Source organism: Fundulus heteroclitus, chromosome 3 (genome assembly GCF_011125445.2).
Source record: "Fundulus heteroclitus isolate FHET01 chromosome 3, MU-UCD_Fhet_4.1, whole genome shotgun sequence".
Classification (NCBI taxonomy): Eukaryota; Metazoa; Chordata; class Actinopteri; order Cyprinodontiformes; family Fundulidae; genus Fundulus; species Fundulus heteroclitus.
The window spans coordinates 14,632,197-14,647,434 of NC_046363.1; the positions used below are offsets into that span (position 1 = coordinate 14,632,197).

Here is a 15,238-nt window from a genome sequence, read left to right on the forward strand (position 1 = left end):
GCACAGATGTTACATCACCTTAGCTCAGGCTCTTGGTATGAGCATGGGTGGAGCTCCTGCTGGTCCTGCAGGCACAGGTAAGGCTAAAACATTTCTTTTAACACGTTTGTTTTATTTATTTCCACGGAACATCTAGCCAGCACGGCGCGTTACAAAAGATGCAACAGTATGAGACGGTGAAAAGAACAGTCTGATCCCTAATTAGTCTTAAGGGATGTTCGATAAAATGCGAAGATACAGGGTAAAAATTTAACTCATTGTATCAATTTATAATTTTACATTTTCCTTAACCAGGCAGATATGGTTGGTTCTTCCTGTTTCTGACTGCTGTTTAACAGCCATGCAAAATATCAGAACGTGGAGCTGTTGCATACTGATGGGCAAACACTTTCGATCCTGTGGACCCATTAAAAGAAGACGTCTAATACATGGAGTGTGTCCGACACAAACTGCTGGCATCATAAAGATACAGTGCCTCTCAGAAGTATCAGGACTCCTTGCCCTTTTTCACACTTACTAGTTGTATGCATTGGAATTCACACTCCTTTTCTCTGATACCCTAAATAAAATTCTATAAAAACAATTGTATTCAGAAGTTGGCTAGTTAGAAAGCAAAGTCCATCTAAGTCAAATTTAATCTCATTACAACGACATATTTTTTTTGAAGACCTAAGAGATAAAGAGGACCTAAGAGAACAAAACACATCTTTAGCACCAAGGAATCAGTAAGACAGGCCAGCTATAAAGTTATAATTACAATGCATATCCTTATTTGTCATTGCAACATGCATTCCAATGAAATTAGTCCTCTGCATTTAATCCATGCGTCAGGGAGCAGAAGGCCACCACTGTGCAGCTGTCTTGCTCAGGGATTGGGTATTGTGTAATTAAGCAATATCCCAATGTTTTGATCATCACATGGAGCAATGATTAATTCAACATTGGTAAAGATAAAGGTTTGCACAACTGCATCCTTCCGAACTGACAGGCAGAGTGAGGAAAGCATCATTCAGAAAAGCAGCCAATAGGCTTAAGGTGACTCTGGAGAAGCTGCAGAGATCCTTAGCTCAGGTGAGGATGTAACTGTGGATGATACAAATATTAGTCGAACATTCTACAAATACGAATGAGCATCAAACCCCAGAGACACTGCGTACCTATTCCTCCGTGTCATCTAGTGGCACAGTTTCTAGCATAGTGGCAGAAAAAATGTCAGTGTTGAGAGAAAGCATCGCAAAACCATGTTTGCAGTTTGACACAAACAACGCAGTAGACAGGTGGAACTGGATGTGGCCAAACAGCGGGCAGTCCTTGAAGAAAACTTACAAAAAGCTAGAGAAAGGGGTAAAGCAACACCAAATATAACTGCAGAAAAAAACGAATGGTTCAGATCAAAATACATTCCTGTATGAGAATGGCTCAGTCACAGCCCATACCTAAATCCAATCGGGCATTTATGCCAAGACTTTAAAGATGATGATTAACAACTGAATGTGAGCTATTCTGCAAGGAGAATGGGTAAAATATGTCAGTGTGTGAGACACGACTTACCCATAAAGTCTTGCAGCTATAATTGGAGCAGCAGATGTTTCTACAACACACGCCTCGCCCTTCAGGTAGATTATTAATAAGAATTTTGAAAACCATGTAACATTTTTTTTCCACTCTACTTTGTGTCAGTCAAGCACACAAAGCAAATACAGTTGAACAAATTGAAGTTTGTGGCTGTAGGGGGGAAATATTGTGGATAATTTCAAGGGGTATGAATACCTTGGTGAGGCCCTCAAGTGTAAATTAATTTTTGGAAGTAAGATGTTTGCTTTTTTTTTTATCATTAGGCAAGACGGAGACCATAAAGGACATGGGTCGCTGTCTCGGCAAATACGTTGTGGTTTTCAATTGTTCTGACCAGATGGATTTCAGAGGCCTGGGAAGAATATTCAAAGGTGAATGTCATATAGCACATTCATGCATGTCATAGCCAGAATTGTTTTCCTTTTTCTTTCTTTTTTTCTGCACAAATGGCTTAACTAATGATTGAATGGCTGTGGGTTATTTCTAGGTCTGGCACAATCTGGCTCTTGGGGATGCTTCGATGAATTTAACCGCATTGACCTCCCGGTTCTGTCGGTGGCAGCCCAGCAGATTGCGATAGTTCTTACATGCAAAAAGGAGCGGCGCAAAAACTTTCTCTTCACCGACGGAGACAGCGTTGAGATGAATCCTGAGTTTGGCATCTTTCTTACCATGGTCAGTGAAGCTATCTTACTTGATTTGATAATGCAGCCAATGCCCTTTAACACCTCCATCAGGGCTTATCTGACAAAACAGACAAAATCAGCCGGTACATTTCTTACAGAGCTCCAGCTTGCTTAAACTCTGTTGTGTGCTAGCCTAACTTGCTCATCCTTTTCGATCTGTCTGATTTGATCATTGTCCAGTTTGGTATTGATCCTGCTCTGTTTTGCAGTCCAGGGAGATATTTTCTGTTGTGCTCCTTGCCTAAGGCGAGCTGCCTTTCTATGTGGGAGAAAAAAAGGTACCAACAAGTAAGGCATGAAGGCAAATAATGAAGCCTTGATTGAACAATAAAGGTGAAAAAAGAAAGTATACCACCATTAATGCATGACCAGGATTTTTCCCCCCAAAGTGTTTATATTTTTCTTAGGGCGTGAACAACAGTGGATTTTTTTTTTTGGAGTTGTAAAGATGTATATTTTTTCAAGAACTTTTCCACCTGATCACTAAGGTGGACAACATCCATATTTAGTGTTTTTTTTGTTTTTGGACAATTTTGATATGAAAATATTTTGAAATGTTTTGACACTGCTTAACTCAATGCAAAGCTTTACTTAACCCAATTCTCATCTCATCCATCTCATCCGTTGCTACAACCCCTCTAAATAAGACTAAAAATAAACCAAGTGAACCAAAATAACAATACTGCCACTTCAGCCATTCTGTTCGGTGAAACTCAGCAGCACCCATATCTGCAGACCTCAGTGCTGTTGAGGATTCTTGTACTGCTTTGATTATCACTTTCCCTGTGTTTCCAGATGTTTCTACTACCCTGACCCTCAGCTCTATCAGGTGGTGCTTCTTCAGCTACTTATGATGCCTCACCATGTTGATATCCCTGAGTAATCAGAGATTCCTGATCATCCACACCTTCACTGGCAATCCTTCTAGCTTTTGCCAGTTCTTCTTTGTTCTGGTAGCCAGTCATCATCATTTTCAGTAGCTTCACCCTCACTTGACCCCGTCGGCAATTGCTCCACTTTCTTATAGGCTTTTCTACACACTGTATAATGGTAACAATGCATTTCTTTGTTGCAAACTCTTTAGGTTATGTACTAGAATAAATTGGTTAATTTACTGCTTGCTGTATATGGTGCATATTCTAGAAAACAGTCAGTTATAGTATGAATTCCCGGTGAAGTATAAACATTGATGCATAATGTCCAGTCTAGTGAACATGTAATCAATTATAATTTTCTCCCAATATAAAATTAATTTTAGGAAATGTATCAGCAGTATAACTCTTTATTCGATGATACCTTTCTTTTTTTCTTTTTTTTTTTTACCCGCGGGGATCTTTCACAGTATAATGATTTACAGGTTATTCCCAAGCTGCTCAGAATGGGCTCCAACCAAAAAATTTCTAATTATAGCTCCTGTTCCTAGCTCCTATTCCTTGACCTTTAATGGGGTCAACAGTAAGAATACTATTGTGGATAGGAAAGGAGCTTCACACTGCTGTGCCAAATTTAGACAGCCTTTAACTCATTATGCACTGGTAAGGGATATTGCAAACTCCCTATGCTAAAGGATCTATGATAGGAAGCATACAGGCTCCTTTTCTTACCTCCTTCCTTACTGGCTGCACAATTCGGACAGCACTTATCATGGCAAAAGCTGACACACTTCCACTTTGGCTGAAAAGTCCTTACTCAAAGGAGGTATTTGAATGGAACCAAGCTCTGCTGTCCTCCATGTTGGATTTGAGATTTCTTTTTTTTTTTTTTTACACTTGCAGTCAATGGTGAGTAGATGGCACTGTATCACATGATGCAATAGTGTCCAATCACAGTTGCTGTGCAACATAAATACCCATGTCCACTGCAGTGACAAATATACATCAAAGGATTAGTTTGTTGCCAGATTGGACAAAATTAAACAATGCCATAACTTAGAAGCTGAATTCACAGCATAAATTCAGGTTTACTTCCCTTCTGTAACCCTGGCCTTCCATGGAGATCAGGAGCGGAATCATCTTTGTTTGGACATGTTTGTGTGCTCAATCAAGGAATTTGACTTTGGTTACAGCGCTCACAACGTACAGACCTGTGGTACATATTTCTATAAAGACAATATTGTTGTCTTTCATATATAAATAAAAGAAAAAGGGAGGTTGTAAAACAGAATAAGTATTTTGCACTTTCACAACTCACAACCTCCCTTTTACAAACTAAAGGACTCAAGATGAATGACTGGGCTTAAATATGTCTTAACATATTTAAGTCATATTTATATTGTGTAACATTTAAACCAATAGTCTACCTCTTTTTACAAAATCCACCCAATCTTCATCATCCTGCTCCTAATAGTTTATAGTACATTTCTTATCACCGCAGTCTTAAGGCACATTATTAAATAAAGACAGTGGAATAGTCTTTACTTTAGTAAGAGGGGTCTATATATAGATATAATTTTCGGAATAAATTGGAACCTGAACATAATATAATATAATTTTCTTCTACTGTGTGTGTGTGTGGTTGTGTGTGTGTGTGTGTGTGTGTGTGTGTGTGTTTCTGCCTGTACAGATCCAATAATCAAGGACAGGCTATGTGCAAAAGATGCTTTAAGATGTGCCCATTGGGGAGAAAACGCTAAAGAAATTAAACTATAATAAACCACCAGTTTTTAACTTCATCCTAAATTACAAAAACTCTAAGACAAAGACATTCTGTATGCTGTTTACATATATAGAGCCCTTCACTTTAGTGTAAAATAACTGGAGCAGAGACAAACTTGCCATCATGCACAATGAGGAGGATGGCAAGGAGGTAAACAAGTTCCAAAATTGGCAGTTGGAGAATAACAACGATAATTTTATTGTCAGATTATGCTACTGTAATAAAACATTTTAATATATATATTTTTTTACATATCTTTACCAAGGGTGCCAATGCTTGTAGAGGGTAGTGTAAATAATGATGACAAAAGGCATGATTTTACACTGGAGGTCATTTGAATATTCAGCCATTAAACTCTGCTATTCCGATGTCTACGTTGTTCCCATATATTCATCATCAGTTTTTAGTTTTCTATTCCACATAAGATCTATGATCTAACTATTTTATTGTATGTCTATGGATGTACCATTATCCAGTGCTTTTTCTCGATTTAAAGTTTCTTTTTTTTCCCCTCTTTATAAGAACCCAGGTTATGCGGGTCGCCAGGAGCTTCCAGAAAACCTGAAGATCAATTTCCGATCCGTAGCCATGATGGTTCCTGACCGGCAAATAATCATTAGAGTGAAGCTGGCCAGCTGTGGATTTATAGACAACATGGAGTTGGCTCGCAAGTTCTTCACACTTTACAAGTTGTGTGAGGAGCAGCTCTCGAAGCAGGTAGTGTTGCACACGCCATGCCAAAAGTTGACTGAAAAGAAAAAGGCGTAATATAACACATGTTGTCTACGTCAAATAAATATTGCAATGATATGGAAGAATGAAAATGACTGTTAATTTTATTAATTAATAGCTTTTTGTAATTTAAACGTGATTCAATAAATGTAAAACACCTTGTCTATGGAAACTGATTAGAATTCTGAGGACACTATTATTAATGATCATAAATGTCATTTAGACCATATCACACAGCTGTTTATTTATTTTTGTCACTGATCAGGTCCACTATGACTTTGGCCTACGTAACATCCTGTCGGTCCTGCGCACACTGGGAGCAGCCAAGCGGGCCAACCCCACTGACACAGAGTCCACCATCGTCATGAGGGTTCTGAGGGACATGAACCTGTCCAAACTGGTCAGTCTCTGAATAACACAGTGAAACTTATGATAGATGGAAGTAATTTTACCCTAATTTTCATGCAAGAACATTTGAGGGAAAAAAAAGGTCATTCAAGAAAACATAAAACAATTTGACTTAAGACAACTATCAACTTTTTTTGGTTTGTTGCCAATGTGTGTATATGTTTTATTCTGAATTAGATTGATGAGGATGAGCCCCTATTCCTGAGCTTGATTGAGGACCTCTTCCCTGGTATCAAGCTTGATAAAGTGGGCTACCCTGAATTAGAAGCTGCCATTGACAAACAGGTAGGAGATCCAAGGAAAAGGTTTTTCTCTGCAGACTGATTTTCTTTTTAAGGAGTGAGATATGAATTAAAGAAATAATAGAAGGTTGAAATGGGATAGTAAAAAAAAAAAAAAAAGTCAACAATAGGTAAGGGGCACTTTAAAGTGAGATAGCTAAGTGAAATAGCCAAAAACTATAAAGGACTGTAAGATTGCCGTATTTCTCATGCCATTCATAAAAGCCTGAAAAATGATGTCACCGAAAGGAATATCATACTAATGGTGTATAAATGTGTGTATTTAAACGATCACGGGATTTGGCTTTGTTCTTGTAACAATGTACACTGCTCTGTGCATCTGCAAGCAGACACTGATAATGCTACAAGTAAATTTACTTCATGTACTTGCAGCACAAGTTGAGAAGTTTTATTTAGCTTTAAGTATTCTAGCTGTTTAATTTTTTTTCTCCTGCAGGTTGAAGGCGCAGGTCTGATCAGCCATCCTCCCTGGAAGCTAAAGGTTATTCAACTTTTTGAGACTCAGAGGGTTCGACACGGTATGATGGCCCTTGGGCCAAGTGGAGCTGGAAAAACTACATGTATACATACACTGATGAAAGCCATGACAGGTGCGACTTTGTGAGACCTACTATACTAATGAATATACTGATGATAAGACCTTGGGCCAGTTCTTGGAATGTTTTGTTGTGTTTCTACTGTTTTTTTTTTGTCCCCAACAGATTTCCCTATTATCCTTATGTGTAATATACTTTCCTGATACCGCTTAATATGTAAAGATGGCAGGTTCTAAGACAGCAAGCATTTACGAGACACAAATACAATAAATAAGTAAAATAAATAATAAAAAAAACAAGAACATAAAACCTTAGTGGACTTGTTTTGGAAGAAAAAATTGAGTGTCCATTAAATCCTTGTTAATTTTAATGAAGCTGCATTTTTGGATTGCGGCTCTATAAAAAGGTCACAAGCATCATATATCTCCCCTTCAGCAGAAAGGTCTCTTGGCATCACCATTTAGTATAACGCTATTTAGTATTCATTTTAGCATTCTTATATGAAAAGCTTTAGAGGTTTATATGAATGTAATGATTTGAACCTTTCTACAAAATGAAAAGCTGGAGTAGTTATTTTCTACATGTGTTAACTTCTCTTGACCTTTTTACACAACCTCTCTTTAAAATCTACTAACTATCCATTTTACATTGAGTGTCAAATGCCATGTTGATGCGCTGCATTGTCTAAATTGTATAGAGACCCAGATGTCTCATGTGGACAAAAATAAAAAATAAAACATCACCAAAGTTTATCATGTAAGCAAACAGTAAGTACTTTATGATTGCAGAGAATTGATTAGTCAACATGTTCCTTGTGCAGAGTGTGGTCAACCCCACAGAGAGATGCGAATGAATCCCAAAGCCATCACTGCGCCTCAGATGTTCGGTAGACTGGATGTGGCCACAAATGACTGGACGGATGGCATCTTTTCTACACTTTGGAGGAAAACATTGAAAGCTAAAAAAGGTCACAAAAGTTTCTCATGCGAAATAACTCCTCATATATTTGGATATCATTAAAGTTCAGAGATGATTGAGCAGCCCAAAACCAAAATTGCCAGGTGTATCCTAAGAGCCTTTGATTGTATCTAAAAGTTTTCTTTTCCTTCTTTCCTTTTTTTTTCTTTTTTTTTCTTAACATTAAATTAAACTAAGATACAGTGCTGAACTTACCAGGGTAGTAGCTCGGTGTTCATGAGTCTTTTTTAGATTTTAGATTGGTTTAAATTTGGCTTACAAAACATGAACTTCAGGTAACTATTATTCACACAAACAAAATCTTCTTTTTATTTTTTATTTTTTATTTTTTTTTTAGGAGAGCACATTTGGATAGTCCTCGATGGACCTGTTGATGCTATTTGGATTGAAAACTTAAACTCAGTTTTGGATGACAACAAAACTTTGACACTGGCAAATGGAGACCGTATCCCGATGGCACCCAACTGCAAGGTGGTTTTTGAGCCTCATAACATTGACAACGCCTCACCAGCAACTGTGTCGCGTAATGGCATGGTGTTCATGAGCTCCTCTGTACTAAGCTGGAGCCCAATACTGGAGGTAAACTATATATATATGTGTTTGTTATTTAACAAAAAAAAAAAAACAGTTGTTTACTACCACAAATAGCCACATGGACGCACCTCAATGCATTTAGGCATCTAGAGTTGATCAAGAGGACTTGCTGAAGTTCAAACCCAGCCATAGAAAAGGGATTGAAGGGACTCTGAATATGGCAAAGGTTGTTGGGGCTAAATGGGATGACCGTAAGATTTCAGAAACTGCTGATGTCCTGAGATTGTTATGCTTGACCATCTCTTGTGTTCAGAGAGAATGCAAAAATAGAAAATATCCAGTGAGTGGCAGAAGATTTGATATAAGAAACTAGAAACCATGGACGTGTAACGGTATGGATGTTATTTTCTTTACAAACCTCCATACCTTGGCAAAAGCCCTGTTTTATTTTTTTAACAGGAACGTGAAACTGTAATCCAGTTCATCACGGAGATGACTGGGATGATTGAAAACTGCAACTCTGTATTGCGGTGTATCACAGACAACCCCGTCTCGTCTCCAGGTGGTAAAAAATGCAGCTAGTACTCTTTAACTGATACACAAACGAGAGAGAGAGAGAGCCCATACCTCCTGCTTTAGCCTCATTGCACTGGTTGCCAGTTCAGTTTAGGGTTCATTTTTAAGATTCTTTTATTTGTTTTTAAATCTTTGAACGGTCTGTCCCCACGCTACAGAAGGGGCAATGCACGTCAAGTTTTGTGAACTGTCAGGCACACACATTTATCTAACGTGTTTAAACAGAAAGACACATTTTTAAACTACTGTAAATACCAACTTTGAAATTCTCACAACGAAAACCAATCACAGCCATGCATTTACTCCTTCCAGGGTTGGCTGAAGAGACGCTCTCCGCAGGAGGCAACGGTACTAAGAGAATTGTTCTCTTCCTCGTTCTCTGAGCTGTACCGCTTCAGTCTGCAGTCTCTGGAGTTCAAGGTGGACATGCTGGAGGCCTTTGTCATCATGCAATGCATAAACATGCTGCAAGGACTTATTCCTCCAAAGGTAATATTACATAGTATACAATATCCATTTACACCTTTTCTCCTTTTTGTTAAGGATTAACAACTGAACCAATAGAAACTGTCTAACCCTAGCTTGACACACATGGAGTCTTATCAATGTTTTTACTTGACTTTGTGGCAAAAGAAGGAAGTTCTGCCTTTTTTAGGAACAAAAAACCCTAAATGGGAGAAAATTGCTTGAAGACCTGATAGTAGAGATTTATGTTAAACCACAGATCAGAGAATCTATGATGAAATATTTGCTGTGGTGGAAGTACTCAAAAGCACAACATCTTCATCACTGAATATTCTGATATGATGAAACTAAGATGAAACCTTTTTAGCACAAACCTAATTGAAAATGTGAAGAAAACCATACTATTTACATATACTTTACTTTACTTATATTACAGCCTCTAAACGCAGGGATGGTGAAAGGTAGCATTAATCTTTTTTACATTAATGTGACACTAGTAACAAGAGAAAGAAAGTTTTAAACAGAAAACCAGAAAAGCTACGTAAATACGTTACGAACAAAATAGACTAAAAAACTTACAAGAGAGTAAAAAAAAATAGATAAAGTCAACAGATTTGCGTTGCTATATTTGTTTTTCTAGTTTCAGATTTCCTTGCATTTTTAATTGCACAATTTTGGGCCTGTTTGACATGAAAGTCCCCGAGGCAACACATTATTCAGGAACATTTTCATCATTCAGGAACAGTGTGGCGAGTTATCCAGGGAGCACCTGGAGCGACTTTATGTCTTTGCCCTCATGTGGAGCTCTGGGGCTTTGCTTGAGCTGGAAGACCGAAGGAAGATGGAGGCCTGGCTCAGAGGAAATGACAGAATCTGTTTAAATTTGCCAGACATTCCTCCACACAGCGACAACACCATGTTTGACTACTATGTCACAGCAGAAGGTAATTATATGTGCATGAACAAAACATTGTGATCAGATAAAAAAAATTCCACACAATGTTCTGTTTTGTGTTTACATAAGTTATTCAGAATTTAGAAAGTCCTGTTTGGCAAAATTACATACTATGGAGATTTCTTTGAAATATCTCCCACTGTGCTTATCACACTTCTGTCTTTTTAAAGTATGAACATGTATTTTCCTCCAGGTCACTGGGTCCACTGGAACACCAGGGTTGAGGAATACTTTTATCCATCTGAAGTCATCCCAGAGTACAACTCCATTTTGGTCCCCAATGTTGACAATGTCAGAACAGACTTTCTGATAGAGACCATTGCAAAGCAGGGCAAGGTAAAGCATAAATAAATCCATGAATCAAACAATACATATGTGCAGGGGCGGTTCTAGACAGGGGCCAACAGAGGCCCATGCCCCTGTAGAAATAGTCCTGGCCCCTGTTATGGCCCCTGCACTAAAGACATGATATTAAACACACTTCTCATAATTATTTGCAATGGCAAAGAAACCATAACTGATTGGTCACTTTGACAAATATTATTATTATTTTTACCTAAACAGTTTTACTCTAAAAAGAATTTAAAACTTAAGATGTTTCACATTTAGCTTTAGCTGTATTGATCTCGGGGAAAAGTTTTCAACTGCTAGATCAGGGGTCTGAAACCTACAGTTCCAGAGCCACAAGTGGCTCACTTAATATTATTACACAGTTAAATATTGCCATTTTATTGTTTTTTTTTTTTGTTTTTTTTTTGTGCCCCTGTGAAAAAACACTGGCCCCACCTTGGCCCCCCTGGTAAATTTGGTCTAGAACCACCACTGCATATGTGTGCAAAAAAGGTTTTACCTTAAGATTAATCTAAAATATAAAATACATCTCATTTGTATGGAGGTTGTTCTTACATAGCATATGCTTTTTTCTTTAGCTATTTCTGATGTGATAAAGCTCGAGAGAAAACTCTAGACAGAAATAGTTAGTAGAAGCAGCACAGATCGCATCTATTGGCAGCTTTGATAAGCACGTGCGAAAGCCTTAAAATAGGTTTGTCATTTATTGCAGCAGAGTCATCTCACACTAAAACGTGTGAAAAAAAAAATCACATCACTAATTTCACTATATTAATTCAGACGATCGAAAGGCTTGTCTGTTTCAGAGCACCTCGAGCTTTGTCCTCACGAAAAGGGATATAAGTAACTAGAAAAAAAACAAACATTCAAATGTAAGAATAAATCAAATGTCAAACCCATGAAAAGAAAGTGTTTATTTATGCAGTAGGGCGCACAATCAAGCCGACATCAGGAAAGAGGCATCAAATTAAACAGATGTTTACTTAGGGCAAACAAGTGACTGTTCTCCACATCATTTGCATTGTTTCAATCGTCACATTGAGATGTTTCCCTGGAGGGGACTTAAAACTAATTCCAAATGCAACTGTTTTCAAAAGGCTGTTTTGTTGATTGGAGAGCAAGGAACAGCCAAGACTGTCATGATCAAAGGCTACATGTCAAAGTATGACCCTGAGAGCCACGTTGGCAAGAGTCTCAACTTCTCCTCTGCCACTACACCTCTCATGTTCCAGGTAAAAAAAAATGTCAAATTTCTCTTTAATAGTTTGATGGAAATAGAACTCGGTGCGTCATTAGATTTTTTATTTATTTATTTTGCTGGATATTTATTTTTAATCTGTGGATGTGTCACAGTAAGTCTCACTATTGTTAGGCATAGCAACTCCGTCTCATTTTGTCTACTTCTTAAGTAGCGTGCTCTGGTGACCCTGCCTTATTTTTTAGAGAACAGTCGAGAGCTACGTGGATAAAAGGATGGGGACGACTTATGGCCCTCCCGCTGGGAAGAAGATGTCGATTTTTATAGATGATATTAACATGCCGGTGATCAATGAATGGGGAGACCAGGTTGGGAAATCACTCCTCTTGCTCATTACTAAAGAATTTTACTTGAGTGATAATACTGTTTTTTTTTTTCGTTGTTATTATATGCTTTTTGCCTTTCATCATAGGTGACCAACGAGATTGTCAGGCAGCTGATGGAGCAGAATGGCTTCTTCAACCTGGAGAAGCCCGGAGAGTTCACCAATATTGTTGACGTCCACTTCTTGGCGGCCATGATTCATCCAGGGGGAGGGCGCAACGATATTCCACAAAGGCTGAAAAGGCAGTTCTCTGTCTTTAACTGCACACTTCCCTCCAATGCCTCCATAGATAAGATCTTTGGTGGGTATAACAGTGTAACTAGCATTACTGACGTATGTGTCTTCCCAGAAGGCTTTTAGTTTATGTTTAAATAGGTCCCAATTTATGACTAGATTTATCACAAATGCTTCGAAGAATAAAGTGACCTACTGTCAGTGACCTACTGTACAGGACCCCTGTAGAAATGTTTTTTTTTTTTTTTCTTTTGACATATGGACATTTAATTTCAATTTTAACAATGTTGAAAAATTCTAGTTAAAAAAAAAATCAAAGAATATCACATGGCAAGACTTTTTGCTAAATATTATTTAAAAGGCCATTTTTGGTAAGTAATAAATTAGGACACCGTCATATTTATGCCCTACTTAAAATGGCTAAAATTACACCCAAGCTTATCACATCAGGTGCTCAAGAGACTTGCCCCATTTAATCCACATTTTCAGTTTGATGTGCTAAAGTGAAAGTGAACACCTTGGTAAAATCAAAAGGTAACTAGAGCAGCTTATGAGTCAGATAAAATAAATTAATTTGCAATCAGCTGTTCGATAGTCCGGGAAATACTTCACAAGCGGAGGGCTTTCAAAATAATTAGCAGGGTCCCTGGGTCTGTTTTTTTTTTATTAAGTTTGCCTCAATTGAAAATCTCAAAATGCAACAAAAGTCTCCAAAGACTGTAAATTGCCAGTATGGGACATACAGCAGGCTCTTACGTCTGTTAATGTGAAAGTGCATGCCTCTACAATTACAAAGAGGCTGCACAAACCTTTATGGGAGACCAAAGGGAACTTTGTCAAAGACCATTTTTCACGACAAAGACCATGATTTCACGAGCAAAACAAAGTTGTTTGAACAAATTAGTCTAAAATTGTATGGTTTGGACCTCAACACAGAACATGTTTGGTGTAAACAGAATACAGCAATGGAGGAAAATAGTCTCATACCAACTGTGAAGCATGAGGTTGGAAGTGTTATGATTTGGGAATTTAAAAAAAAGAATAAAAGCCCAAGCGGAACTGTCCATCCATCCATTGTTTATACTGTCTTATCCATGCAGGGTTGCTGGTGCCTATCTCCAGTAGCCATTGGGCAAGAGGCGGGATACACCAGGGACAGGTCGCCAGTCCTTCACAGGGCAAATAGGACAAACAACCATGCACGCACATGCCCACACCTAGAGTCAATTTGAAGAGTCCAATTAACCCAACAGTCGGGTTTTTGGACTATGGGAGGTTGCCTGAGTACTTCCGGGCCGGGAATAAAATCCAGGACCTTCTTGCTGCAAGGCAACCCGACTATCCAGCCCTGCAAACAGAACTGTACCCTGAAAAATGACAGTACCCTGTATATACCAGAAGATCCTCCAAGGACTATGTAAAAACCTAGAGAAATGCTGGACAGAGTCAATGTCCCGGGGTCTCATTTATAAAACTTTGTGTAGAATCCACACTAAAAGTCTACATATGACAAAAAAAAATTAAAAATGCCGTATGACAAAACAAAAGATTTGTAAAACCATGCGCACGCACACCAGCACACAATTTTCCTACATAGCTGTCCCTAAAAGTTGCATACCAGGTCGTGCCTCATGTTCTGCCCTCTGCACACCCAGATTCAACCATAAATGGTTAATGCAAAGCACCTCATGAATGGTAATGTTTTTTATTCAAATCAGTTAGCTGATCCTTTTTTCATGGTGTGATGGCAGCAACAGAGCAAAAGCAAATTAAGTGAAAAATTTCACAGACAGGAGTTTATTGGATGTGAAAATCAGACATAAAAACACAGATGTTGTTCACACTAAAAGAAGCTTGTTAAAAAAGTGAAGCTGATTCCAGTTTTAAGTCAGAGGAAATCCTCAGAGGAAATCTACACTTAGCTGTGCTCTGTGTTGAAACTCCTCTGAAGCCGTCCTGAGGCTGTTAGACCAGGAGGAATGAGAGCCCCCCCCCCCATGATGAAGATGTGAATACCTGGGGGTGTAGCCACTTGCCCTTGGAGGTTATAGCAGAATGCAATGCTTGGAGTCTGAAGCAGCAGATTAGCAGCCAGTCATCATCATTGACCAGGAAACATTTGATCCCTGAAAGCGCGTTCTCTCCTAATTCTCCTATTGGCAAGGTCTTAACGCAGTGACAATGCATCCATTGTGCAGCATTATGCACAAGTGGAATTGATTGTTTACAGCAATTAAAGTAATTGCCTCACACGCCGTCACAATTTATCTGTTAATCTGTGGTGCACATCACCTTGGTGATCATTGCGGAGAGGATTGGGATGATTGAAAACCCAGATATAATGTGGAGACTATTATTTAAGATGGCTTATGGGAATTCCTTTAAAGGTCCTTTAGTATAGTTATGTGTCATTGATAACACTGCAGTTTTGAATGCTCATGATGAAATCGATCTATGATTAAAGTCTGATATGAAGGGAAATTGAATGTGTGAGAGGAATCCTCATGCAGTCCACCACTTTTCCCTGTCTCCAAAATGAGCGTACACAGAGTTCAAGTGCCATTAAGGTGCTTTTCACAAACACGTAGAACATTTTCTATGAAGAACCGAATAAGGATTGTTTAATTTTTAATGATAGTATAAGGAAATGAATCGACATTAATTTGCA

At 38.3% G+C, this 15,238-nt stretch overlaps 1 protein-coding gene across 1 annotated transcript in view; it reads left to right on the forward strand.

Moving 5' to 3' along the window:
- The window catches only part of dnah5 (dynein, axonemal, heavy chain 5), a 121,392-nt gene that overhangs the window by 45,623 nt on the left and 60,531 nt on the right, over positions 1-15,238 (forward strand). The window contains exons 41-55 of the mRNA XM_021317547.2: positions 7-77; positions 1,839-1,946; positions 2,063-2,250; positions 5,439-5,633; positions 5,914-6,048; positions 6,234-6,341; positions 6,795-6,948; positions 7,715-7,861; positions 8,210-8,451; positions 9,295-9,471; positions 10,187-10,391; positions 10,596-10,738; positions 11,851-11,985; positions 12,197-12,319; positions 12,424-12,637. Of these exons, the coding sequence (XP_021173222.2) occupies positions 7-77; positions 1,839-1,946; positions 2,063-2,250; positions 5,439-5,633; positions 5,914-6,048; positions 6,234-6,341; positions 6,795-6,948; positions 7,715-7,861; positions 8,210-8,451; positions 9,295-9,471; positions 10,187-10,391; positions 10,596-10,738; positions 11,851-11,985; positions 12,197-12,319; positions 12,424-12,637 (2,345 nt within the window). The remainder of the gene's footprint in view (positions 1-6; positions 78-1,838; positions 1,947-2,062; positions 2,251-5,438; positions 5,634-5,913; positions 6,049-6,233; positions 6,342-6,794; positions 6,949-7,714; positions 7,862-8,209; positions 8,452-9,294; positions 9,472-10,186; positions 10,392-10,595; positions 10,739-11,850; positions 11,986-12,196; positions 12,320-12,423; positions 12,638-15,238) is intronic.